The 27,639-nt window shown below is 36.8% G+C and overlaps 1 protein-coding gene across 2 annotated transcripts; it reads left to right on the top strand.

Moving 5' to 3' along the window:
* Nucleotides 1–1,523: 1,523 nt before the first annotated feature.
* On the top strand, nt 1,524–27,494 carry LOC122402693 (leukocyte tyrosine kinase receptor). 2 transcript variants are annotated; one of them, XM_043405701.1, is made up of 26 exons: nt 1,524–2,211; nt 5,387–5,554; nt 8,181–8,560; nt 10,239–10,431; nt 10,528–10,655; nt 11,244–11,375; nt 12,997–13,152; nt 13,605–13,735; nt 13,829–13,995; nt 14,152–14,246; nt 14,615–14,713; nt 14,998–15,175; nt 15,362–15,509; nt 15,593–15,745; nt 15,878–16,034; nt 16,306–16,497; nt 16,591–16,836; nt 17,628–17,729; nt 17,888–18,083; nt 18,760–19,045; nt 19,327–19,619; nt 21,872–22,097; nt 22,170–22,286; nt 22,855–23,130; nt 24,779–25,249; nt 26,118–27,494. In XM_043405701.1, the coding sequence occupies exons 3-26, from the start codon at nt 8,218–8,220 to the stop codon at nt 26,163–26,165; spliced, it is 4,533 nt and encodes a 1,510-aa protein (XP_043261636.1). In that variant the 5' UTR covers nt 1,524–2,211; nt 5,387–5,554; nt 8,181–8,217; the 3' UTR covers nt 26,166–27,494. The 2 variants fall into 2 exon arrangements, with proteins under 2 accessions (XP_043261636.1, XP_043261637.1); XM_043405702.1 differs by lacking the exon at nt 22,855–23,130.
* Nucleotides 27,495–27,639: the final 145 nt, after the last annotated feature.

Here is a 27,639-nt window from a genome sequence, read left to right as displayed (position 1 = left end):
TGTTCAAGTTATTTTAAATATTACAATTAAATTTTTCAATGAGAAATGCTTTCATATTAAAATACAAATATGTACAAATGTTGTTTTCATCGATGAGGCCCAGTGCCCCGAAAACTTTAATCCGGCACTGATGAATTTTCGAACGTAAACCGCGCAAATCGAGAAGTTGGAAACAAAATGGCGTTCGAAATAATAATGTCCTTTTACCAGCCGCACTTACGTTGTTGGCGATGGTTGTACGAATAACGGAAATTGTTGAGATGTCGACACGGAACACTCTACACGATACTTGGTTATCCAATCCGTGAGATAATCAGCTATACGTCACGAACGTTCGCGTAATTATATCACAGAATGGAACTTTAAACTTACTGGAGATTTGAAAATTATGTAAATTCCATTGAAATTAATAGTATGTATCAGTTCTATTGATACAAAAGTTTTGCAATAGTGTAGCTTGCATAATTAAAGAAAATTCATTTTATATAATTTTATATTTTCAACGTCTAAGGATGTTCTTGACATTTGTTCATATTATATTGTAAAAAATATAAATAGTCGACAATTCAATAGTGTATTCTTAATAACAATAGGGTTCTCTTATTGTATACAATTTTGCAACACATTGCAAGTTTGAAGTGGTCACCAATGACCACTATAGCGGTCGTCTCTGTTTCTTTCTTTTTTTACTATTAACATTTTTACATAATTCCAAAGTAAACTGAATTTTTTAAACACGTTAAAGATTTCTCGTTTGGATACAAAGGGTATTTTTGGGAATTTATAAAGAAAAAATTACAAGATCGGTGTTTTTAAATTTGTTGTATGCGGAGAGGTAAAAAATACAAACTTTTACAATTGAAAAAATTTGTTCTTTTTTTAGAAGTTTATTATGTTCCAAGTGTTTAGTTTTCCCTAAACAGGCCGAGTTCCAGTGAGATTCGATTCCAGTTCGAAGAGGGGGGGGGGAAGACGCAGACGTGAGTTTAACTTTCAACAGAAGGGCGGAGTCCCTGCCCTTCGTCAATAAGAGCCACGCTCCCTCGTGTCCCTTTATTTCGTCTTTCTGTTCCCCGCGATCGACGCGCGGCATCCTCTCTACCACCCTTCATCATCATCTGCGTTCATCTCCCCTCCTTTTCTCTTCTCAATCTCTTCCCCCCCTTGTTCTCCTCCTCCTGGTCGTCCTCCCTCGCTGGTATAATCAGTTGCCACCCTCTTTCTTTCCGTCTCTTCGTTGCTCCATCTTCATTTCTTCTCCCACTAAATCACATTCGTCCACCCTCTCGTTTTCTCTCGCGCGACTCGTCCTACACCTCCGTTCCCCGCCCCGCGTAAGCTTCATCCCGCCCCTCGTCTATGTCTCGTCCATCTTCCTCCCAGATTCGTCGCGGGATTCGAGCCGAAAATACACCGGTGGCGCGTTCTCTCCGTGGAACGAGCGAAACACCCGGAGACGCCGCGAGGCTGTGGATAGGTACCGCGGCCGAGCCGTAACGTAACGTAACGGAACGAAACGAGAGGAAACGGAACGGAACGGAACGGAACGGAGTCTCAGCGAGGCACGAATATGCGCCCAAGGTGAATCCTGATGAACGTATCATCGATCGGTGGTTGCTGAACCACCCGCTGTGCTCGGTCCACGCGTGTACGCGCAAAGAGACGCGCTTCTCTGGCTGTCGTTTCCGCTACTGTTGCTCCTCCGGCGTTACGCCGAGGACCCCAGGCCATCGAACAATTTTCTACTCGCGTGCGCCGACCGTCAACCGTCAACCGTCAACCGTCAACCGTCAACCGATCGTTCCTCCTCGTCGAACCCGGTGATCGAGGCCCAACTGGTCGCGGGGGGGGCAAAGATCGCCGGCGGAAAGAGAAAAGAGGAAAGAGGACAGATACTGAGGAGGAGAGACGGCTTTTATCGATTGTCGCGGTGAGACGAGATACGCGAGACGTGCTGGACCCGCGAGCGCAAGATTTTGCGTCGCGACTCGAATCAATTCGTCTGGTCCACGCGCCACCCTCGCCAGGATCGGTTTAAACAAACTGGACGATTACCGATCCGCGTTCCCTCCGCCGATGGTGTGTGTTTCTAGCGACAAACCGTCCTCGTTATCCGCGAGCGACAAGACTGGTTCATCGAACAATCTATGTGATCGGTTCATCTAACCAAGTTTTCTACGTGTGATGATCTGTTGCTGGAGATACAACGAGGTACGTAAGTACACATTGTGCTCATAATTGGGAAACAACCTCTTTTCGACAGATTTTGATCGGTAAACCGGAACCGTATCTTATATCTCGAGCTTTGCCTCTATAGTTATCACGCGACGTATTAACTGAACGTAGCATGATCGTTCTGTTAAAATTGAGAAATTTTTCTCAAATAACGTAAGGGCATAAAGATAGTAGAACATTTCGACGCAACTGTCCCATAGTTGGCATTTATCAAACGCAATACGCGTTCGAGTGTTTGGAAACGGGAGAGAAAGGCAGTTTATCGTTCGATCGAGTTACCTGGGTTGAAACAACGGAAACAGTAAATATCTTCTGTAGTATGGTTTATCAAAATTCGATATCTCGCTGCGCCGTGGCGATGCCAAATCATGGTTCGACCTATTTCGGAACTAGCGAAAGGGACGACTTCGCGAAATCAGAAACGATAGTTGTATTAATACTAGTCAATTGACTACACATGATTATCACGCGATCAAGGGCTCTGACTAGCATAAACACCGAAACAAAAGTATCATTTTACTCTTCGAACAAAACTCACGGAAACTGATAGAAAATTTTGTTTCGATTCTATTCTGTAAAATCATTCAATTTCACAGTAACGCATGACTTAAAATAATCTAAAAAGACAATAAGGAAAATTCTTTTTTTGTAATCTGGGCTCGCATCATAACCTCAATCGTACTAATCAAGAATCTTTTTTTTTAAAAGAACCTTGTTTAATGACGTATGATAAATAAATATGTATGCAAAATGTCGGAATTAAGAAAGTTATATTTTTTTTTTGTAAAAAATGAAACTCTAGACTAGATTAGCCCGTAAATAATTGAAGCGTCTGTCTCGGAAAATTAGAGATATCCGTTTCAACGGAGTTTATTTTCCACCATCGAATGTCCGACTTTCGACTTCGATTCAAAACAAAAAATATAGATATATTCCTGAAATAGGGTTATGTGCATACATATTTACTCGTAAACGGTAGCACGTTTGAAAATACGAATACGGTGGATATCGACAGGTACCAAAACCGATTCCAATGGATCGATTGGTTTAATTGGCAAGGCACAGGTGCCTGTCGAGTACTTAGCATTCCTGGGCATTGAGCACCATTCAGAGGGAACAACAGAGACTGAGACGAACAGCTCTCGTCGGTCGTCGCTTGGAAACGTCGGCCAATAGATCGCGTCCTGAGTGTACAAACTCGAAACGTAACCTTCAAATTGTTGTCAAACTTTCTATCTCGATCTTACGTTCAATTACGCTGAACAAATGACCTCCTACACATCATCCTTAAGTTTTCTGAACAATTAAGAAAAACTGCTGTAGTTACTCGAAACATTTAGCATATACTATACAGGGTGTTCGGCCACCCCTGGTAAAAATTTTAATGGCGGATTCTAGAGGCGAAAATAAGACAAAAATCAAGAATACCAATTTGTTGATGGAAGCTTCGTTAAAAAGTTATTAACAATTAAATTCAAAAATTTCAAATCGTTCTGGAAAAATTATTTTCGGTTGCGGGGGTCAACTACAATCATTTTTGGTGAGTACGCATACCTTCAAAATCCTATCTACTTTCGAGAAAAAAAATCGAGTAGGTGGTGAAATTTTTCGGCGAAAAAAAATTTTTCAAATCGTTGTAAAAAAATTATTTTCGGTTGCGGGGATCAATTACAATCATTTTTTGTCATTACACATACCTCCGAAATTGTACGCACTTTCGAGAAAAAAATTCCTTACTGAAAATCCAATTAGGTGCCTTTTTTCAACGGAGAAAAAAAATTGCAAATCGTTGTGGAAAAATTGTTTTCGGTCGCGGGGGTCAATTACGATCAGTTTTTGTCGTTAGACATACCCACGAAATCCTGCCCACTTTCGAGAAAAAAAATAGAGAAGGTGTGAAATTATTCGAGAAAATTAAAAAATTGCAAATCGTTGTGGAAAAATTATTTTCGGTTGTAGGGTTCAATTACAGTCATTTTTGGTGAATAGACGTACCCCCGAAATCTTGCGCATTTTCGAGAAAAAAATTCAGTAAGGGCAGCACTTTAAACGTTAATAACTTTTTAACGAAGTTTCCATCAACAAATTGGTATTCTTGATTTTTGTCTTATTTTGGTCTCTAGAATTTTTCCCAGTGGTGGCCGAACACCCTGTATATTTTTGCTTAAAAGAAATCTTCGCGAACGGTTCGACTTCGATTTTGATGAAACTTCGCACACTTATGAAGCAGCCAAAAATAATCGACAAGTATTTTTTTTTAGCTTCGGTAACTCGAGTTTAAGGGGTGAAACAACCCCTTGAAGTTTTGCCTCGAAACGGAAAGACATACGAAAAAATGATTAATGGGCGAGGTCGATGGTTTCTTATGTACAATAACATGGTGTTGAAAAATTTAACGAAATACAATTTGTTTATAACAAAAAAAAATTTATTAACTTAATTTTTCATTTTATTGAATTTTTCGTAATGACAAAAAATGACGAACATTGTATGAATTAAATTTAATCAAAGTGCTATAACTATTATGTACTTAAGTTTTATAATACATCTTTGTGGCAGATTGATTATTTAGCCGGAAATTTTTCAACACAAATATTAATTTCAATTATACGTTGAATCGATCTATACTACTTTGGTTAAATTTAATTTATACTTATCCACTTAATTTTCTCCGCAACTGTGTACGAGAGGTTGCCATATTTGATACGGTTTTGTTAAATTCAACAAAATCGTAGTGCAGAGTGGAGGATATCAAGGAAGAGAAGAGAAGAGTATCGTTCAGATCGTGCTGAATCGCGTCGAGAGAGTACTTAATTCGCACTCGTCAAGCGATGGCTTGAATATTCCGGAAAAGAGCGAGATACGTAGCGTTGCAGAGGGGAGAAAGAGGGATAGGGATAGAGAGATTGCGAGGGTTGTAGGGAACCGGGGGAAGGTACGAAGGGAGAGGGGGAGGGGAAGTGGAGGGGGCGAATAACAGGACAGAGAGGAAAAAAACGAGTTCCTCGATTGCCGTTAACGACAGACAAGAGATTATCCAGTTGAGAGTGCGAGATCCTATAACGCGATGCAGCTAGCTGGGTTTCGTCGTTCTCAAACTTCCGAAGCTCGTTCGCGCGCTCCTCATTAAGCACTTTCTCGTTTCGTACAGGTTACAATTGTGCCAGACGTTGATAATTACCGGTACGGTTACAAGGGATGAGTGACTGAAAGGAAGTGGTCAATGAAACAAAGTCGTCCAAGAGCTGCTGATGCAACAGAACGAATGAATAACTGGAAACTATGCTGGTGTGTTGTACAACACAATTTTCGGTCGAAGGTAGGAACATTTTCTCAGTTTTTAAACACCATGGTTCCTGCGTTAAATTTAATTGCACGTACGTGAGAACATTTATAACTTTATTTACACATGTATCAGCGACATTTTAACATTTTTTTTAAACGAAAAATAGTTAAAATTGCTGGCACTCAAGCATTGATGATTTTAAAAAAGATCGTCTCACGGTGCTTATTATTCTGTCTCTTTGAAATGACAAAACCGTGAAATATTCTTAATCATACCCCTTAACCAACAATAATCAGTTTTCTTTATTGGATTTGTTTCTAAAAATATCGTTTTTTTTTATTACAATGTTGTATCTAACGTATAATTTGTAAGGAAAACAAATATTATCATCTAATTGTTTTTCAAAGCAGTCAGACTCGGGCATGAACGTTAAGGGGTTAATTAGTATCAAAACAAATGGCAACATTTCATTACCGACTTTCTACCCGTTTTACAGTTTCGACATTATAGTTTAAAGATCGTAAAATATTGTTATCGACATTTTCAGAATGGAACAAGTTAAGAAAATGTGGATAAGATTAAAACGAAACTCGGATACATTTCGCTGTTGGTATTACGAGGAACGACGTTGTCGTTATTAACGGCATACAGGAAATTATGAAATATCGGAGAATCAGTTATTCCATTTCCGCCAATCACCGCTTCGTTTCATCATCCAGCTCACCCTCTCGTTTCTCCAACCAGTCCTACGCCTCTTCTATAGCTTTGCTGACAGTGTCTTGATGGAAATCACGCTTTTATATCTCAGACGTAATATTTTAATCTACCAAACACGATCATTTAATAACTTCTACACTTTAATCGTTTTCCACCCGAAAGCTAACTCTCAGTTGCTATTTATTTTTTCATTTTCAAACAACTTGAACTCTTCCAGTTAATTTCTTGTTATATTTTCAAGAAACGTTATTTTTGTTATCTGTATAAGTTTATCTTTCAATATAGTTCATTTTTAAGTTTGTAAATTAACCAACAGAGTAATAAGTACCAATGTTGTTAAATTAAGACTTGCAAACCCAATCTCTTAGTTTTTAAATAATATAAATCTTGAATATTATTATTCTCTTACTTTTCCATCCATCAAAAAAAAAAAAACGCTTCATCTCAGGTTTTTGCAGTGGTCTTACCACTTAATAGAAATTCATATGTTAAACCAAACTGTATTGAATTGTTAGTTATATTAGAAATGCATAATTATGATAAATAAAATGCAACTTTGGATTCTAAAACTAGAATAAATGTTAATAAGACGAATCTATCGTTATTTCTTGTTATATTTTCAAGAAACATTATTTTTGTTATCTGTATAAGTTTATCTTTCAATATAGTTCATTTTTAAGTTTGTAAATTAACCAACAGAGTAATAAGTACCAATGCTGTTAAATTAAGACTTGCAAATCCAATCTCTTAGTTTTTAAATAATATAAATCTTGAATATTATTATTCTCTTACTTTTCCATCCATCAAAAAAAAACCGCTTCATCTCAGGTTTTTGCAGAGGTGTTACCACTTAATAGGAATTCATATGTTAAACCAAACTGTATTGAATTGTTAGTTATATTAGAAATGCATAATTATGATAAATAAAATGCAACTTTGGATTCTAAAACTAGAATAAATGTTAATAAGACGAATCTATCGTTATTTCTTGTTATATTTTCAAGAAACATTATTTTTGTTATCTGTATAAGTTTATCTTTCAATATAGTTCATTTTTAAGTTTGTAAATTAACCAACAGAGTAATAAGTACCAATGTTGTTAAATTAAGACTTGCAAACCCAATCTCTTAGTTTTTAAATAATATAAATCTTGAATATTATTATTCACTTACTTTTCCATCCATCAAAAAAAAACCGCTTCATCTCAGGTTTTTGCAGAGGTGTTACCACTTAATAGGAATTCATATGTTAAACTAAACTGTATTGAATTGTTAGTTATATTAGAAATGCATAATTATGATAAATAAAATGCAACTTTGGATTCTAAAACTAGAATAAATGTTAATAAGACGAATCTATCGTTATTTCTTGTTATATTTTCAAGAAACATTATTTTTGTTATCTGTATAAGTTTATCTTTCAATATAGTTCATTTTTAAGTTTGTAAATTAACCAACAGAGTAATAAGTACCAATGCTGTTAAATTAAGACTTGCAAACCCAATCTCTTAGTTTTTAAATAATATAAATCTTGAATATTATTATTCACTTACTTTTCCATCCATCAAAAAAAAAAAACCGCTTCATCTCAGGTTTTTGCAGAGGTGTTACCACTTAATAGGAATTCATATGTTAAACTAAACTGTATTGAATTGTTAGTTATATTAGAAATGCATAATTATGATAAATAAAATGCAACTTTGGATTCTAAAACTAGAATAAATGTTAATAAGACGAATCTATCGTTATTTCGGGCAATGTGGTAAGAGGAGGACTGGATAATTATGGAAAAGTTGTTTGAAACGTCGACGGGCGTGTTCACGCGATCTGTTCCGGGAAAGGTCGGAACGTCGACGCGTAGACCCGTGACTGGCATGAAAAAGAAACCAGGGAGAAACGAAAAAAAAAGCTCAGGTTGAAATGTTGCGTGTGACCTTTTGCAGGATATATCGAGCGGCTATACGAGGAAACCACGAAGTAATGATCAGAGGTACGCGGTCTGGGGTGGTGACCGCGAATTTCAGACAAGCGAGTCGCACCGCGCACGGCTGCCGATCGAAATCTTACCTGAACGGTAATCTGCTGTTGAGGATCCTTCTCAGTCTCTGTTGCATCACGAACAGTTGTTGCGATTGGAGGGAAAGGATGACGCGAGGGATCAAAGATTTGCAGATTGCTCTGAATCGTCCGTCTCAGCCCGGGCACTGCGATTTGGAGAAGAGTTGCGATTGGTCGTGGAACCAAACGCTCGGGTTTAAAAGAATCACGCCATCGGCACGTAACAGATACGGGCCAAAGACGGATGCCAGTAACGCGAAAGCAGGTAAAACGTGTCTTTAAAATACATTTTTTGATATAACAAACACTCAAAAGGACACGAATTGCCCGATTTCGATTATAATGTGTTTCTGCAGAATGGTTGCATTATAGTAGAGTGATACCTTCCAACGTACAGTGAGTGTAAAAAGTATTCGTACACTAGTCAATTTGAACAAAAATTTTGCAGAACTTTGTTTATTACAAAAGTATGTTAACAAAAACATGCATACATATTCCACACAGATTAGCGAAAACTTCTGTTCCCACTTTAACGCGGACCGCCATGCTATGTGTACTAGTCAATATTTTCATGAGTCAGTTGATGGTGTTTATCGGTTAAAGTCAAATTATAAGCTGACAACGAATATTCAACATTTTAAGATGTGATTGGAACATATTTCAATTTGCTGAAGTAGCATGCTTTGATTGTTGTTTAGGTTTTAGGTTCTTTAACAATCTGACCACATAAAATTCGGTTCCGTGGAACCTATCTGCCAAGAATACTTCAGAATTACTGATTAATATACTATTTCTAGCATTTATGAACTGCTATCGTTAATGATTTACTATAAGTAAACACGAAATGTATATATATAGACCTAACCCAGACCTAACCCAAACCTAACCAAGACCTAAACCAGACCTAACCAAGACCTAACCAAGACCTAAACTAGACCTAACCCAGATTTAACCAAGACCTAAACCAGACCTAACCCAGATTTAACCAAGACCTAACCCAGACCTAACCAAGACCTAACCAAAACCTAACCCAGACCTAACCAAGACCTAACCAAGACCTAACCCAGATTTAACCAAGACCTAACCCAGACCTAACCTAACCTGTGTGGACAGTAATTTGGTAAAGCTTAGAAAAGAAACTCTTTATTTGAAAGAATAAAAATCACTACAAATATTTAATACTATTTAATAAACTCCAAGTATTAATGTGAAATATTAATCAATACTGTATACAATTTTGTTAATTATAAACAAAATTAATGATCTTTACTTAAAGACTTTACAAATGCTAGATATTTTAAGTCTTGCAATCACTGTGGATTAATTTTATTTTCTCCCATTTAATAACTGTAGAGTGATGGTTCTTAAAATGAACCCTAGACGTGATTCGTAAGTTGAACATTTCTATCCCCCTCAATTTAGAGCCAGTGAAGCATATAAAAAAAAAATATTTTTTTATCGCCTCCACTGTACTCCAACCCTGGAACAACGTTAGAATTTCTAGCATTTATGAACTGCTATCGTTAATGATTCACTATAAGTAAACACGAGACTTAAAATACCTAGCATTTGTAAAGTCTTTAAGTAAAGATCATTAATTTTGTTTATAATTAACAAAATTGTATACAGTATTGATTAATATTTCACATCAATACTTGGTGTTTATTAAATAGTGTTAAATATTTGTAGTTATTTTTATTCTTTCAAATAAAGAGTTTCTTTTCTAAGCTTTACCAAATTACTGCCCACACAGGTTAGGTTAGGTTTGGGTTAGGTTTGGGTTAGGTCTAGTTTACAAGAATACTTTTTACACTCACTGTATGTAAAATGTTAGGTATAGATACTCGACAGTTTTCAATACGTAAATAATTAAAGTTAGATACGGTAGTCCGCCGTTAATGTTTACTTTTTCTGGAATGAATTAATTTATTTTTTATTGCTAGGACATTTCTTGTGGATCAGTGGCTTCGACAATGCTCAAATGTGGTCTTCCACGATCCCCCGAACTGGATCACGTTGTGTTTTGGAATTATCCATGTATCAGATCGAGATGATCGACGGATACGTCACCCTTCTTATAATGACAAACGACACGAGTTTAGTCGCCGCGAGAAAAGCAGGAAATAATAATGCAACGTATGTAATCGACGTCCCACTATCTTCTTAATGAACAGTATTCGATATTTCATTATAAAAATATTGATGGAAGGAAATTTTGTTGATGTGTTACAGATGGGAGACAACGCGTTTTAATCTGGGTGCAATTAGTCAGCCACATCAATTATTTTTAGAGATACAGGCACAGTACGCTAACTCTAGCATTGGAATTGATAACATTCGCCTGATTGACTGCTTTCCGGGTAATTATTATTTTACTTACTCAACGTCGTTCTTCTGCAATAGTATATTCTTAACGTTTCAATTTTCTGTACGAAGACTTGTAAACTACAGACAAATAAACCATGCTCGATTATACTATAATTAGCTATATTATGTTTGTTTTTCTCGTCAGCAATACTTACAATATATTTAACACATAAATCAAGAAATAGAAATAAGAAAAATTTTTTTAATTTCGATAGGTGTTGACAATATTTATTATTAACAAACAACAGGAAAGTTTGCGAATGGATTATTTTTAGGTATTGTTTGATGCCTAATGTGCAATATGCTTGCATATAGCTAAATTTATAAATGGCCGCGGTATACTAATCTGAACGACGAAAAAATTCGACGTCAGCAAAACCTTCTAGAATTACGCGAATTGAAAATAGATACGGGAATCGCGGCTGTTTCCCCGTCACGTGATCTTTAAACACTAGTATAAGTCCTATTTTACGAACATTTGTATTCAACGAACACCCCCTGTTTTCAATTAATTCGTTAAATCGAGGTTTTATTGCGCTCGAAATGAAAAACAAGAAGTAAATATAGCTACTCGATTGCAGAGTCGACGCCACTAGGAGAAGCTTGCACGGAAGATATGTTTCTCTGCAATAACGGTTCGTGTTTAAACAGAACTCGTATTTGCGACCTGACAAAAGACTGCGCTGACGGCGAAGACGAAGCCCTTGATTGCGGTAATTGGCAAATTATTGCTTTTCCGTTTTAGTTTACTTTAGATAAATTTTAACGGGAAACTCTATAGGCCAATATAAGACAAAAATCAATCAAATCAATTTCTTCATTCAGGCTTCATTAAAAAGTTATTAAAATATTTAAATCATTCTGGAAAAATTATTTTTGGTTACAGGGATCAATTACAATCATTTTTGGTCAATATACATATCCCCGAAATCCTAACCATTTTCGAAAAAAAAATTCCAGTAGGTGCTGAAATTTTTCGGTGAAATTGAAAAGTTTCAAATCGTTCTAAAAAAATTATTCTCGGTTGCGGGGGTCAATTACAATCATTTTTGGTCGTTAGACATACCCTCGAAATCCTACCCACTTTCGAAAAAAAAATTGGAGAATGTGTGAAATTTTTTGACAAAATTAAAAAATTTCAAATCGTCCTGGAAAAATTATTCTCGGTTGCTGGGGTCAATTACAATTATTTTTGGTCGTTAGACATACCCTCGAAATCCTACCCACTTTCGAGAAAAAAATTCGAGAAGGTGTGAAATTTTTCGACAAATTTAAATATTTCAAATCATTCTGGAAAAATTATATTTAGTTACAGGGATCAATTGCAAGCATTTTTGGTCAATATACATACCCCCGAAATCCTAACCATTTTCGAGAAAAAAATTCGTGAATGTGTGATTCGTTATTTGTTATTCGTAACGTTCATCTGTCAGAAATAATAGTTTACCCAGATTAAAATTTATTTGGATGAAAGATTGTTCGAATAAAAATTAAACTGCGAGATCAAAAGCGGCGAGAAAATAATTTTCAGACTTTTCCAACCCTTTTACAATGAAATGAAATAATGATAATTGCTTCCATTTTTCAAACAGCCATAACTCGTACAATAGTGAAAATATTTCAATGAAACTTTTTTGTAAAGTAGAGCTCATGGATACCTACAAAAAGGTATTAGACAACTTTTCTTTAGGGCGTCAAACAAAATTACTAAAAATGAAAAACAAATTTCTAAGAAAAATCGACAAGGGGGTTGTTTTCTGCGAAATTGAAAACTTTTAAATCGTTCTAAAAAAATTATTCTCGGTTGCGGGGGTCAATTACAATCATTTTTGGTCGTTAGACATACCCCCGAAATCCTACCCACTTTCTAGAAAAAAATTCGAGAAGGTGTCAAATTTTTTGACAAAATTAAAAAATTTCAAATCGTCCTGGAAAAATTATTCTCGGTTGCTGGGGTCAATTACAATTATTTTTGGTCGTTAGACATACCCTCGAAATCCTACCCACTTTCGAGAAAAAAATTCGAGAAGGCGTGAAATTTTTCGACAAAATTAAATATTTCAAATCGTTCTGGAAAAATTATATTTATTTACAGGGGTCAATTACAATCATTTTTTATCAATATACATACCCCCAAAATCCTAACCATTTTCGAGAAAAAAATTCAGTATGGGCGGAACTTTAAACGTTAATAACTTTTTAACGGAGCCTCGATCAACAAATTAGTATTTTTGATTTTCGTCTTATTTTGGATTCTAGAATCTTCCATTAAAATTTTTCTCAGTGGTGACCGAACACCCTGTATAACAGACTATAATCGAATAATCATTTCAGATAAAATACCAGAGAATGCTAGATGTAACTTCGAGCACGGATGGTGTGGTTGGCAAAATGTTCTAGGGAGACCTTTAAATTGGACCCTTCATCGTGGAGCAACGCCGTCCGACAAAACTGGGCCTAGTTACGACCACACGTACCGTAACGCATCCGGTACGTAAAATTATGTTTACGCGTGTACGCCAGAGTGGTCTTTATTTCCCGAGTTTCAATCCTTTGGAAGTCTTTTGAGAGGAAATTTTTAATATTTATAATACATTTTTCCCCACTGAACAACTGTGTCCATTCTGTTGGTAATGCGGCCAATGTCGGCATGGTTGCCGGGCCTGGAACCTCTGGGTAGCGAGGGGGAATCGGGTTTTCCCCGTTCGTGAGCGCTCTTATGTTGTTTTCCTGGCCATGAGGCGACTTGTATTATTCCATAACCTATGATATTGTTATTAATCAGTTTTGTTATAATATGGTATAAATAAACTTTATACATGTGTTCATTTGTAACCTCTAACAGTTATAATTTGGTATAAATAAACTTTAATACATTCCCAAAATCTTTGGTATTTATAATTGTTTAATTACAGTAATAAACTGATTGTTTTTTATTGTAGGAACATACGCGTACGTGAATATGTCTAAAAAAATTGTTTACGGAAGTCGTGCTACCATGGAGAGTCCATTGTATAATCCAACGCCGCCGTATAGCAGCGATCCAAAAAGTCGTTATCATCGATCCTGTCAAGTAAGTTATTCCCTAGCTGCGACTGAAAGATCTGGCTGCCTCTGCACAAACTAACACGCCAAGATCTTTTTCACCGTTTGCATAAATGTGCAGGTACGTTTCTTCGTTCATCAATACGGTGTGCACAGTGGTGCACTTGGATTATATTTAGTACAAGTAAAACCGCATCAGAACCTTTCCGAAAGGCTATGGTGGTCCTTTGGCAATAAAAACGACATTTGGCACAATCAGGCTGTCGCTTTACCCGACATTAAATACAGGTATTTATTATCTAAGTGCTTAAGGGAGTATTCTACTGTAAAACGCGTATTTTTGTAAATAAAAAAAAATTGATTTTTTGGTAGGTTTACAGTAGAACAATAGAACTGATAGATGCAAGTTTAACATATTGCATCAATACTTGTGCCATTTTTCAGGTATTTTCTGCAATTTGAGGCAAACAGAGGCTATGCCTCAAAGGGTGATGTAGCGATCGATGACTTCTCCTTAAGTCCAGAATGTTTTGGCATTGGTAAATAATGAATATTACATATATCATATAGAACAGTAGTACCCAACTTTGCACAGTATAAGAGCTTAATGGTGTACGTAGAAATTTAAAAGAGAGAGATCTAAATAGTGTTACAACCTTTCAGAAACTAATAGACTTTATCAGACTCATTTTTTTCCCTTTTGTTGTAATAAATGATCCAGTGGAGGCATCTTCATATGCAATACAATTTTTGACAGGACTGTTAGTTGGAAAAAAAGGGACTCCATAGATTTATTTTTAAAGAAAAATTAAATAGTATGAGAGACTAAATTCACTCCTGTTATCAATGAGTTGGAGATCACTGATCAAGAGGCATAAAGTATTTGTAAGTGTTTCTCTTTTCTTAGGAATTCCACCAGAAATTGTGGGAGATTTCAATTACTACAACCCTATTATAGACTCGGAAAAAGTTCCTGAGCAACATGCAGATTTTGTGAATGAAACTGGTACCGTACATTGTTTTCGCTGCACTAATAAGTAGTGTACAAAGGGTATAGTTGGATAAGGGAGTCTAGTATAATTAATGTGGTTTAGTTTTTAATATGGTTTTAATTTTTGCACAATTATTGCTTACACTTGGTGCAGAATGTTTGTGTTTGTTAAATTATCGAACGACCCATCGCCAATCAAATTCGATTTAAGAATATTTTTAACTCCTTATTCAGCTATATTCTTCTGCTTCAAATATGTTTTATATATTTCGTTGTAACGTGACTCTATTCAATTCCAGTCATTCGAATTAATACTTGCGGAGCAACTGGCAGAATAGGTCCCACTGCTGAACAATGTATAGAGGAGTATAATAAAACGGGAGTACAATTTATTATACCACCACCATCATTAGAAGACACTTCTTCCAATTTAAACGGCGTTCAACGATGGATTGCTCCTCGCGGTGGATATTACACGTGAGCAGTTTTCTGTAAATGTACATAGTACATAGAATTTTAATAGAAATATAGAGAATGATCGTGAATATCCAGTACACCGGTTACAACAGTTGTAATTGTAACTTTTTTAATATGTTCTGGGATACCCTGATACATTTAGTAATTTTTAATCGTAATTTATATTTGAATAATTCTCAATTGCAGTTTAATCGGAATGGGTGCACGCGGAGGAAAAGGATCGAGCGGAATGGGTAGCACATTAGGTGCTCTCGTGCGTGGTGTCGTAGAGCTAGAAAAGGGTGAACAATTACACTTCATGGTGGGCCAACCTGGATCCAACGCGTGTCCTAAAGTAAGTATCAAAGTACCTTAGTTAGTATTTAATTGTTGATTTTACAAAAAAAAAAATGAAACATAATTAATTTAAATTTTCAGAGTTTAGGACTTATAGAAGATAGTTGCCAGACTGGTGGATCACATCCGTATGGATCATCTCTCACAGGAATTACGTCTGCTATAAATGCAGTGAAAAATATTAAAATCAAGGATGGTGGAGGAGGCGGAGGCGGAGCAACGTATATCTTCACAGTGAGTGAATATTTTTATTTCGAGTATAATATTTGGGAGGAGGAGGAAAAGTGTTATTCCTTTTATTCCGTATTTGGATAGAAACCTATTACACCAATCAGTATACCAAAGATCAGAATTCTATTGTTACAGTTGAAAGCTAATGGACAACAGCATCCGATACTCATTGCATCGGGTGGAGGTGGTATAGGATTCGGACAATTTGTTGACAATGGTCTTCAACACGGACGAGGACCAGCGCCCTCTGGAAGACAACCAACGTCGGGTTCAGTTCTTTCAACAGAAGCAGGTAAGTATATCGTATGAATATCGAGCAGATCGATTGGAAGGAGTTTGTGTTTAACAAAAGATGTGCAGCAATTATGTAATTCTCAATCTAAAAGCTGCAATTTAATTTCTCATTTTCAAGGTTGACATGGCAACATCTTTCAAACTATTAACGAAGTTTAAATTTTATTTAGAGGATTTTCTAGCTCGACGTTACTACAGTGAACGTTAATCTATGGTTAGTTCTAACTATTTTGAAACCGTGTTAATTAAGAAAAGTCTGGTTGGCGCAGGTGGACCTGGCGGTGGATGGGATTGGTCGTCGAGCAGCGATTCCAGTCAACGAACTTCCGCTGGTACATCCCTTGTTCAGGGTGGCGTAGGAGGAATTGGTTGCGGGCCTAGGAATCAAAGCCACGGCAACGGTGGATTTGGTGGTGGAGGTGGTGGATGCTTGACAGGAGGTGGAGGTGGCGGTTACATAGGTAGTTAAAGAAATTAATATCAATGTGATTTTATTGCACGTAATACATGCACTCTTCCCCCTTCAATTGCAATTGAAACATTTGATGGTTTAGGTGGTGATACCGGCCACAAGGAAAGTGCAAATGGCGATGGCGGTTACTCGTATGGCAGCCGTGAACTTATGCACGTTCACTTCCAGCCAGCGATAAGTCACGGAACTGGTGAGATTTTCATTATTCCCGCCATCAGTGGTTGCGGTTGCGACTTCCGTTGCGTCGCTCTCGACCAGTATCTCAACGAGACGAAATGTCTTTGTCCACCGGGATGGTTGCTGAGCAATGACTCGAGATCGTGCGTCAGTAAGTATTGCACTGTTTATTTTCCTAACAACCACCTTTGTTTCACTGCTAAGCAAATCCGTGAAATTGTCAATCTAGTGAACATTTTATCGTTAGATAATTGGAAACTATTTAATATAATATCTGTTAAAATCGCTTCGGGTTTAGTGGATGTTTATACACGGTGGTACCATTTAGTATCGGAGCCACTTGATCGAGAGTAGCTCATAGGTTGTTTCTATTTCACTACCAGCCCCCTTAACAACCCGAAAATAAAATAAAATAAAAGTTTCTTTATAATTTTCGACGTTGAAAACCTGATTTTTTATTCAGAACAAAATTTATTTAGAGATGCCAAACATATACAAATAAAACAGAAAAAAAAACATCTGAATACAAAATACTACAAAGTCGTAAACTAAAGAGGCCTGTAGTTTAAAAAAAAATTTATAACTAACAAAACGATGACTGAAACTACATCGCATTAAATTTTGAACAAAATCCCCGACATCCAGGGTAAAACGTGATCGATTTAACGTGAAGTGACCCACAACCTTTATCTATTTTATGTTTGCGCAAAACTCAAAACCTATTGGACCGATCTTCCTCAAATTTTGACACGTTATTTCTGCATACTCTAGTACGGACATAGGCTATGTAGCATGTCTCAGAAACGCGTTATTAACATGTAATTTATATGCAAAGATTTCATGTGTACGACTGTTTGTTACTGCGATGTTACCGCCAGGTGGCGAATCTTCTCGAGCGCTTTCTCGCGAATCCTAATAAAATTAAAAATAATTCTTTTGTAGTGGCTGACGATTCGAAGGTTACGCATCGAACGTTCATGATACTGCTCGTAGCAGTGAGCATTGGGTTGCTCATTGCTTTCACAACTGTCTGCCTGCTACTATGTAAGGGAATATTAAATAATATTGTGACATGTGTAATTTTACGATCGGATTTCCGTAATTTAATTAAGTACGATAGAAACGAACAATAAATGATTGTTGAAAACGAGACGACGGTATAATATTCCTCAATTACAAGCACGAATCGCTTCTGTCGATAGATAACCGTTACCAAAGTCGAAAGGCGCTTTTACGTCGGCGACAAGTAATGTTTGGTAATGGTACGGAATTAACGTCACTGCGCGCCGTTTCGGATACTATGATGACCGAATTCAATCCGAACTACGAATTCGCTGGAAATCTCTATAGCTTTAAAGACTTGCCGCAAATCCCTCACGAATATATCAATTTGGGAAAGTAAGTACAGACCCGATAAATAATTTGTTGGGCTGGCCAATCAGTAGTCCCTGATCTACAGCACTAGATGACGATTTTTCTTTTTTCTTTTAAGTGGAAAATAAGTACTGTTCCTACCTTATCGAATATAATGTATACAAGTTGTTCAGCCAACATGTTTCAAAAATTCAAGGGTAAAATAAGACGAAAATCAAGAACAATAATGTTTAAAACTTATTAACGATCGATGAACGAAGTTTCGAAGCAAAAATGTTTACCAACCAGATATCGATGCATTGTAAACGTAAGAAAAAATACAAATATAAAATGTTAAAACGATTCGAGTGTCCTTGAGTATGTGTCTGTCCAAAATAACGGATCCGAAACTAAAAATTTCAAAATCTTTTTAATACTGGAAGGTAAGTATAAAAGCTTGTTTACTAGTATGTAGAGTAGGGCTCCCACTTATTATACAGGGTGTGACTTTTAAAAAATGTTAACTTTGTAACTGGGTATTATGAAATTTCACTTAAAGTAATTAATACATTGTTCGATAAAGTTTCCTATATTACTGTTTCTTATTCTGATATTACTTTTTGGTCAGCCCAATAGATGAAAGTTTCGTGAGAAAGTAGTCTACCAGTGTGTTGGTCCGTCGCGTGGAAAATGAACTACTGATGATTAATTTGTGCCATAGACCTCTCGGGCAAGGCGCTTTCGGCCAAGTGTTTCAAGGTGTGTACAGATGCAACGAGGAGCATCCTGTCGCCGTGAAGACTATACCATCGTCGTCCATCTTCGAGCCTGGGCCCCAGACCGAGGCCGATTTCATGATGGAGGCTCTGATCATGAGCAAATTCAATCACCCGAACATAGTACATTTCATCGGCGTTTCGTTCGACAAAAATCCAAAATACATAGTCTTAGAGTTGCTAGCCGGTGGTAATTTGAAAAACTTCCTTCGCGAGGAGAGACCACGCGCGGTAAATAGTGCACCTCTCTAAAACGCATATGGCATTACTTTTCGTTCGTATTCACGTTCCCCTTGGTAACGTTGCATTTGAGAGCTCCGTTTACATACGTATGTATAGTTTTCTTTTTTATTACCGTTATCGTAGGCTGTTGCGTATATGTATAATTTTCCTTCATAAGTTTCGTTGCTTCGTTTTGACTGTGTGTGCCGTTCTGGATTCTAATTTAAACAAAAAGAAATGTTAATTGCTCGTCGTGAATGGGATGCATGCGTGTATTCCTGTTTTGGCAGGATCGTCCCACGTCGTTGACGATGTTGGATTTAATACTGTGCGGCTACGATGTCGCGAATGGTTGCAAATACATGGAAGAGGCCCGTTTCATTCATCGGGATATTGCGGCGAGAAATTGTTTGCTCACGTGCAAGGGACCCGGTCGAATAGTCAAAATCGCGGATTTCGGGATGGCTAAGGATATTTACAGAAGCGAGTATTATAGAAAAGGAGGCACGACTATGTTGCCTATTAAATGGATGCCGCCAGAGAGTTTCTTGGACGGAATATTCACGACGAAGACCGACGTCTGGTGAGTTTACGTTCGACATCAACTAGGACTCGAACTATTTCTCCAATTTTATCTATATTCGAACACTTTGATAATAGAAATATTAGACAAACCTAAAGTAAAATTGGGTAGGCATACTGATTTATTTAGCACACCAAATTATACGAATTACATATCCATACACTTTTGAGAAAAAGATTCGAGGTGTGAAATTTTTCGACAAAATTAAAAACATTTCAAATCATCCTGGAAAAATTATTTTCGGTTGCGGGGGGGCAATTAAAATTATTTTTGGCAAATACACATACCTCCGAATTCCTACCCACTTTCTAGAAAAAAATTCGAGAAGGTGTGAAATTTTTCGAGAAAATTAAAAAATTTCAGATCGTCCTGGAAAAATTATTTTCGGTTGCGGGGGTCAATTACAATTATTTTTTATCATTACACATACCCCCGAAATGCTACCCACTTTCTAGAAAAAAATTCGAGAAGGTGTGAAATTTTTCGAGAAAATTAAAAAATTTCAGATCGTCCTCGAAAAATTATTTTCGGTTGCGGGGGTCAATTACAATTATTTTTGGTCATTATACATACCCCCGAAATCCTACCCACATTCGAGAAAAAAATTTGAGAAGATGTGAAATTTTTCGACAAAATTAAATATTTTATATCGTTCTGGAAAAACTATATTTAGTTACAGGGATCAATTATAAGCATTTTTGGTCAATATACATACCCCCAAAATCCTAACCATTTTCGAAAAAAAAATTCGAGAAGGTGTGAAATTTTTCGTCAAAATTCAAAACTCTCGAATCGTTCTAAAAAAATTATTCTCGGTTGCTGGGGTCAATTACAATTATTTTTGGTCATTACACATACCCCCGAAATCCTACCCATTTTCTAGAAAAAAATTCGAGAAGGTGTAAAATTTTTAGAGAAAATTAAAAAATTTCAGATCGTCCTGGAAAAATTATTTTCGGTTGCGGGGGTCAATTACAATTATTTTTGGTCATTACACATACCCCCGAAATCGTACCCACTTTCGAGAAAAAAATTCGAGTAGGTACTGAACTTTTTATATGAAATTAAAATATTTAAAATCACACCAAAAAAATCATATTTTGCTGGGCCCATAACCCTTTGTTGGGGTTTTGAATAATTCCACTTGCACACATAACTCAATATATATTTAGTTATCACACATAATACAGATATATAATAAGCATAAAAAATACAAACTCAAATAAGCATACGCCTAAGCACGACTACATGGCGCATACTAAGATGGCGCTGCGGTGGGACGAGCAAACCCCCTTCATATTTAGTTACAGGGGTCAATTACAATCATTTTTGATCATTACACATACCGCCGAAATCCTACACATTTTCGAGAAAAAATTTCTTACCGAAAATCTAATTTTTCGTCCAGACCTAACCCAGACCCAACCCAGACTTAACCCAGACCTGACCCAAACCTAATCCAGACCTAACCCAGACCTGACCCAAAACTAATCCAGACCTAACCCAGACCTGACCCAAACCTAACCGAGACCTAACCCAGACCTAACCCAGATCTAATCCAGTCCTAACCCAGACCAAGGTGCCTAAATTTTTCGACGAAAAAAAAAAATTTCAAATCGTTCTGGAAAAATTATTTTCGACTGCGGGGGGCAATTACAATTATTTTTGGTTATTACACGTACCCCCGAAATCCCACCCACTTTCTAGAAAAAAATTCGAGAAGGTGTGAAATTTTTCGACAAAATTAAAAAATTTCAAATCGTCCTGAAAAAATTATTTTCGCTTGCGGGGGTCAATTACAATAATTTTTGGTGAACAGACATACCCCCGAAATCCTGCGTATTTTCGAGAAAAAAATTCCAGTACGGGCGGAACTTGAAACGTTAATAACTTTTTAACGAAGCCTCCGTCAACAAATTGGTATTCTTGATTTTTGTCTTATTTCGGCCTCTAGAATCCCCCATTAAGATTTTTCCCAGGGTTGATCGAACACCCTGTATAGTGAATAATAGAAACAGTTTTCTACTTTGCAGTCTATTTCTAATCAGGGTATAAACACACTCTATATGCCAAGGTCAACAAATGTCTCGTAAAATATTTTATTTTAATTCAGTTTTTTCAACATTTACTTGATTATCTTAGGACCAGAATGTTTTGTCAGACTTAATATTATTTTTTCGACAAGCAATTGGTATAACATTTACGAGGTGATATTGACGATGAAAATCCATTCGATTAATTGTTGTCCGTAGGGCATTCGGCGTTTTATTGTGGGAAATCATGTCTTTCGGATATATGCCCTATACAGGGTGCACTAATAGAGAAACTATATCGATGGTAACGTCGGGTGGTCGTTTGGAAAAACCAGTCGGATGCCCCGACCCTATTTATGGAATAATGAATAATTGTTGGCGTCCACGACCCGAAGATAGGCCTAGTTTCGCGACAATCGTTGAAAGGCTTGGTTACTGCCTACAGGTAAAATCCTATAATACATTTTGGTGCAATAATTCAAAAATAAATCAATTCTGACAATTAATCATTTTTCAGGATCCTGACGTGATCAATCATCCAACGCCTAACTTTGATATTTTGCCACTTTGCGATCGCGAGGTAACGATCATGAGACCAGATCCAGAAGCAGAGTGTATAAATGTACAATCAGAAGTAAGTATATTCGTTTCTTTACACAGATTACGTTCAAACATAATAGAATCTTGTTTTCATAATGTTTCCATAGTGAGGGGCTCGGTAGAAACCAAGCACATGTCACATGCATATCAATATTAGTTTCTTCATGTAGTCTCTAATTCAATTAAGATTTTTACTGGACAGAAGTGTCCCCCATAAAAAGTCGAGTTGGAATGACTCTTGATTTTCACACAGTGTGACCAGATCATGCAGAATTCAAGTGGCAGGTTGTAAGCGTGTCACCCTGTATATTATTTTAAATTGTTGGATAATACCTTTTCCATCCCTAAGCGTGTCGTGTAAATGTAAATTTAAGCTTAGAAGAAGAGTGTGACGCTATGGAAGCCATGTTTGAGACCAGAGAGTGAAAATAATCTCTTTCAATATTCTATGAAAGGATAGTTGTATTATATAAAACCCTGAAAACAACATAAATAAATCAGATCTCTCCTCTAAAATGGTAAAATTGTGACATGTGCCTGTTTTCTATTGAGCCCCTCGATTAACGAAACCTTTGACAGAATATGTTGTACGATGTTTATAGTTAGATACGTGTGGATACATGCAGCCTAAAATTATTGATCCGCAATCAGCCAGTCAACGTCTGGCTCAAGCTGCTGCTTGTAGCGCTTTAACGAATCCCAGAAACGAACATCCGATCAAAAAGGATTCGAACGAAAAAAGTTTCGCGCAGCCGATAGATCGTCCGCAGGAACGATTTCATTGCAATCCATATGGTTCTAATACAGATACCCCCGAGAAAACTTTCGGCGGGAATACGAGTCGCGATGATTTTGGTGATCAGAATGATGATACAGAGGTACATTTAATCAATAAGAAATTAAACTCGTTCGAAACGGCTTCACGCGTGTTATATTACATATTCGTTGTTATACTTTGATTTCGTGCAAGTAGAACAAAGAGTGACTCCAAACAAGTTCTGAAACGAGTTTGGAATTGCATCGAAGCCTAAAACGATGCCTTATGATTGAACAGTGATCGTAAAAAACTGAGCGAGTTCAGGAAATCGATTGGATTTAATGCGTTATGCACTTTTGACCCCCTCAAATAAACATCTTACTCATATTTTACATTGTGTTTTTTTGTAACATTCAATTGATCAATGGATTCTTATGAAGTCCGAAAATTGGAAGTCAAGATACATACTAAAGAGTATAGCCGAATAAGGGGGTCAAATGTGCCATTGAACCAAATGTGACATACGATGGATCCATCGATAGAGCATCAAGAAAAAACGTTCTGTGCCAAATTTTAACCCTCTATCTTGTTTGGAAGGGTAGTTATTGAGAAAATTCGGATTAACGAATTTCTGCCCTATTTCCCCTATTTAATCGAGTACAAAAATTATGAAAAAAATCTGGTGCATCGTGGTTATTGAGGTACGTGTTTGAGAATTTTGTCCGATTTTTCGATTCCAAATCCTAGGTGTGAAAAATTGAAAACGCAAAAAAACACAGAAAAATACGGATTTCGTATTGAAGCTTTCGAGACACTAGATTTCTATAATTACTGTAAATGCGTATTGTCATTGGTTATCTCCCTGAATTTTTTCAGATTTTTTGGTAGGGTGCGCCGTAGTAGCAAAAATGAAAAACCGATTTTTTCGAAGTTTTTCGCGTGAAAAAGCATCTTATACTTTGAATTTTTGTATTCTCTTTAATCAATCGATTTTTTTGGGATCACTCTTTCAAGGCAATTACATATTTCAGTTAAACATTTGGTTAAATGAACCTTTAAATATCATTTCGATTAATTTACAGTTTTATTTCTTAATTATTATTTATAAAAATCCTCTGCTATTTTTGCAATAGTCACTGTTTCTTAAAAAAACCAAGATAACTTAATTGAAACGTTAGCCTTTAAAAAAAAAAATTGTTTTTTGATCATTTATAAATCTATAAATTAATTAATGCTTAAACTGGAACAATAAGTGGCTGAATCTGTAGGGCTGTTAGATGACTGTAAAATTCTTTATAATTGCCTCGCTAAAATCCACTGGGATAGTCTTTGTTGTCGGGAGTCAGTCATATTATCCATCAGAAGATTAAAAAATGCTTGGATAATTACTAGAAGATATAGTCGATATATCTTTATTTATATTTAAAAAACTTTCAACATTACAATATAAGTTCCCCTTGGTAAACAAATATTTATATCTAACGTAATAATAATAATTGCAATAAAAAATTCTTAGATGATCAAAGTATAAGAGATATTATGAATTTCAAATTGTTGCGATGAGAAAGTGAAATTAAATATAACCCAAATCCACTATGCATAGATCTACATATAACTAACAATCTATCCATATTAGATAAAAAAAAAAAAAAATAGATTTCGCAGCGTGTATCGAGCGAAATTATTGCTTAATAATTAAAAGTATATTTTTCCTATCTACTGCACGCAAGTGCTATGCTATTTATTGAGACAGCCTGATTTATTTGCAGAATAAATGCAAGGCTGATAGTTCGAATCAAGCGGAGAAGAATGTACATCGAATTTTAACGGACATCGAGAATAGCGGTAAGTTAGGAACCGGAGACAATGGTAATAACCGTCCAGGGGAAATCGAAAGTCCTCGGAGCAGCACCATAGACGCGACAGGCGTCGACAGAAGAAACGGTAACGAAAGTATAACCACCACTGACACAAACTTCGATTCCTTGATCGTTGCTTCCTCGGACACGCCGCCTGACGCGACCAACTCGTCGCCGAACACACGTGTCTGCTCCCCTAGTCACGCTAGCTTAAATACAAGTGCCACTAACGTGAATGGAATGTTAAAGAAAAATGCTTTGAAGGCTGCTCTCAGTTTAGATCCTAGCACTTTGTGTCGCGGTACGATACCCTACGAAAAAATAGCGTTCTCGCCACCGCCACAACGGTCAAGCACTCCTGGCAGCATGGAGATCAAAAAGGTAATTTGTCTAGAAAATCGGTTCAATAGATCCCTTGATATTTTTTTTTTAATTATGTTTTAATTCAGGTACACGTGTAGTTTACACGTCAGGTGCATATAATCCTTTGCACTTCTATTTAAAATTAAAATTCAATGTTCTATTCGATGTTTTAGTATAGTGGCGTACAAAAGTTTTCCACGGCGTATTTAGCTGTCAATCGTTGCTACTTTAACACTTTACCGACCGGTAGCGGTTGATTAATCGGCTATCGGTCGGTAAACGTCGGCCGATAAAACAGTTGATTAATAGGCTATCGGTCGGTAAGCGTTGGCCGATAAAACAGTTGATTAATAGGCTATCGGTCGGTAAAGTGTTAAATCGGAACAAGTGTTTCCCCAAACGTAATTTTATTAAACTATTCAGAGATAAAATAACGTTTGGAGAACACTTTCTGAGAATATCTCAGATCAGACGTCCGCCATTTTTAAAATGAGTTATTCTAACCAGAAGAGCGATTTAAAAAATGGAACATGGTATTTTTTTTTATGTATTCTGATTCTATGCCAAAAAATATGAAACTTCTATTTGACGTGAGATCAGTTTGGTAATGCGAATAAAAAATAAAACAGTTACATAGAAAATTGTTTATTTAAACGATTAATTTTAATAGAAATTGTATTATAAAATGTGTTGCACGCCACTGGTATGAAAACAGCTGTACAGTTTCACAGAAGAAAATTCGAGTGCACAGGATTATCGTAGTAGACGCGCGTAATGCTCGATGTCGTAATTTTCTTCCAAAAATTTAGCGATACTTATCCCTGAATTCGTTTCACCGCAGTTCTATGTATGATGGAACTATCGTCTCTCTGTTCTTCGTACGAAGGATCCTCTGGGTCGTCATCTATCGAGAGAAGAGGAATGCTCCTGCTGAGATTTGTTGAAAGGGGAGTGACAGGACTCCCCGGTCGCCGCAGTTGCAACTCGTGTAACTACCGCTAGAAAATCGCTGCGACGATCAGCTACGATAATCGCAGACTCGGCAACACCGCGTCTCGTGGAATCCACCTCGTCTCTGTGGATACGAAACGAAGAGTACCCGCGTCGTGTGCATTCCGAAGAGACGCTCTTGTGATCGCTGAGCGGTTCGTTATTCCCCTGAGAACGCTAGTACACATTGTCTCCGCGAGAGGGACGAGTTCAATTGTGTTTATTAAATGGACGGACATGCGCACTGCGGGGAGAAAGATAGATATCGTAAGGCCTATTACCTAGCAAAAGTTACTCGACACTCTCCTCATACCACGATGTCACCACATTCCCCCGAACCTAGGACTGATCTTTCTTTCTTCCTGCAATACAATTTATGGAATTCGTTGCGTCGACGAATCTCGACCCGGCATTCATCGAAGGTACAAGGAATTGCAATAACCGTCCGTTATCAAATCCAACCAAATCCTTTTTCTCGACGCGTATACGCATACACACACGCACAAATGCGCGCGCTCAATGTTACACGTATGTATGTTAACCGATACGAAGCGAACAGTGAACGCAAGCAGCACATTTCGTAACACCGATCTACAACCACACTCCATCGCAGTTTCAAATAAAGAATATAACAAATTATCCAAGGAAAATTATATAGGTAGACATAGCTGTTATGAGTTTATCGTGAATGTTCCTCCTGCCAAAGGACGACAGACAAAATATCACGATTCTACTTGTCCTCCATGAAGTATGCAGGATGATCGTCAATGTTGCGAGCCGTAATGTATGAAACATTTCGGAAGGTTCCAAGCCATATACACCGTGTACATTGGGCTGGACCTTATTTATACTCGATAACAAATTTTTTTTCCGCCCCCTCCCCCCTGAAATTGTGACACTGGATGAAAAATATGAAATTGATCGGACAACGGGAAATGGTGCTACATCGAATTTGAAAATTGTTTTTTTTTTTTCGTTTTACAATGGTTTAATTTTTCCTCGGTGTCGCAAAAAGAATTACGAAAAAAATTTTTCATCGAGTATAAATACGGTCGACCCTAATGTACATGTATAATACGAAACAGATTTAAAAAAGAGTGAGTATGCGTGAGTGGTTGAGTGTCTGAGTGAGTGAGTGAGAGAGAGAGAGACAATATACTGTACACAAGACCTAATTTACATAGAAGGAGAAAAAAAATACATGTCTGCAGCGTTCTTTCTATACATACCTGTAAACCTTTGCATACATATATGATATATATTGCGTACATGCAAATATATATTATACATATGTTAAAGTGAAACACCGAAATCTGGAAAATGTCGACTTTCACCGGTGAATGTCAACATTCACATAGTCGCTTAGTGTATGACCGAAATATTTGCTAAACACCCTCATTTCTGACTTACACCGGTAA

The sequence above is a fragment of the Colletes gigas genome, unplaced genomic scaffold (assembly GCF_013123115.1).
Source record: "Colletes gigas isolate AHSC1104 unplaced genomic scaffold, ASM1312311v1 Colletes_gigas_Sc00038, whole genome shotgun sequence".
Lineage (NCBI taxonomy): Eukaryota > Metazoa > Arthropoda > Insecta > Hymenoptera > Colletidae > Colletes > Colletes gigas.
Note: the sequence above shows the minus strand (reverse complement) of the source record. Positions and strands in the feature narration are given on the sequence as shown.

Excerpts from the sequence above, each read along its gene's own strand:
- LOC122402693 (XM_043405701.1), top strand. The coding sequence starts at position 8,218 with ATGATCAGAGGTACGCGGTCTGGGGTGGTGACCGCGAATTTCAGACAA. Across the intron at positions 8,561-10,238 it reads TGCCAGTAACGCGAAAGCAG|GACATTTCTTGTGGATCAGT; the intron begins GTAAAACGTGTC and ends TTTTATTGCTAG. Across the intron at positions 15,510-15,592 it reads GATCCAACGCGTGTCCTAAA|AGTTTAGGACTTATAGAAGA; the intron begins GTAAGTATCAAA and ends TTAAATTTTCAG.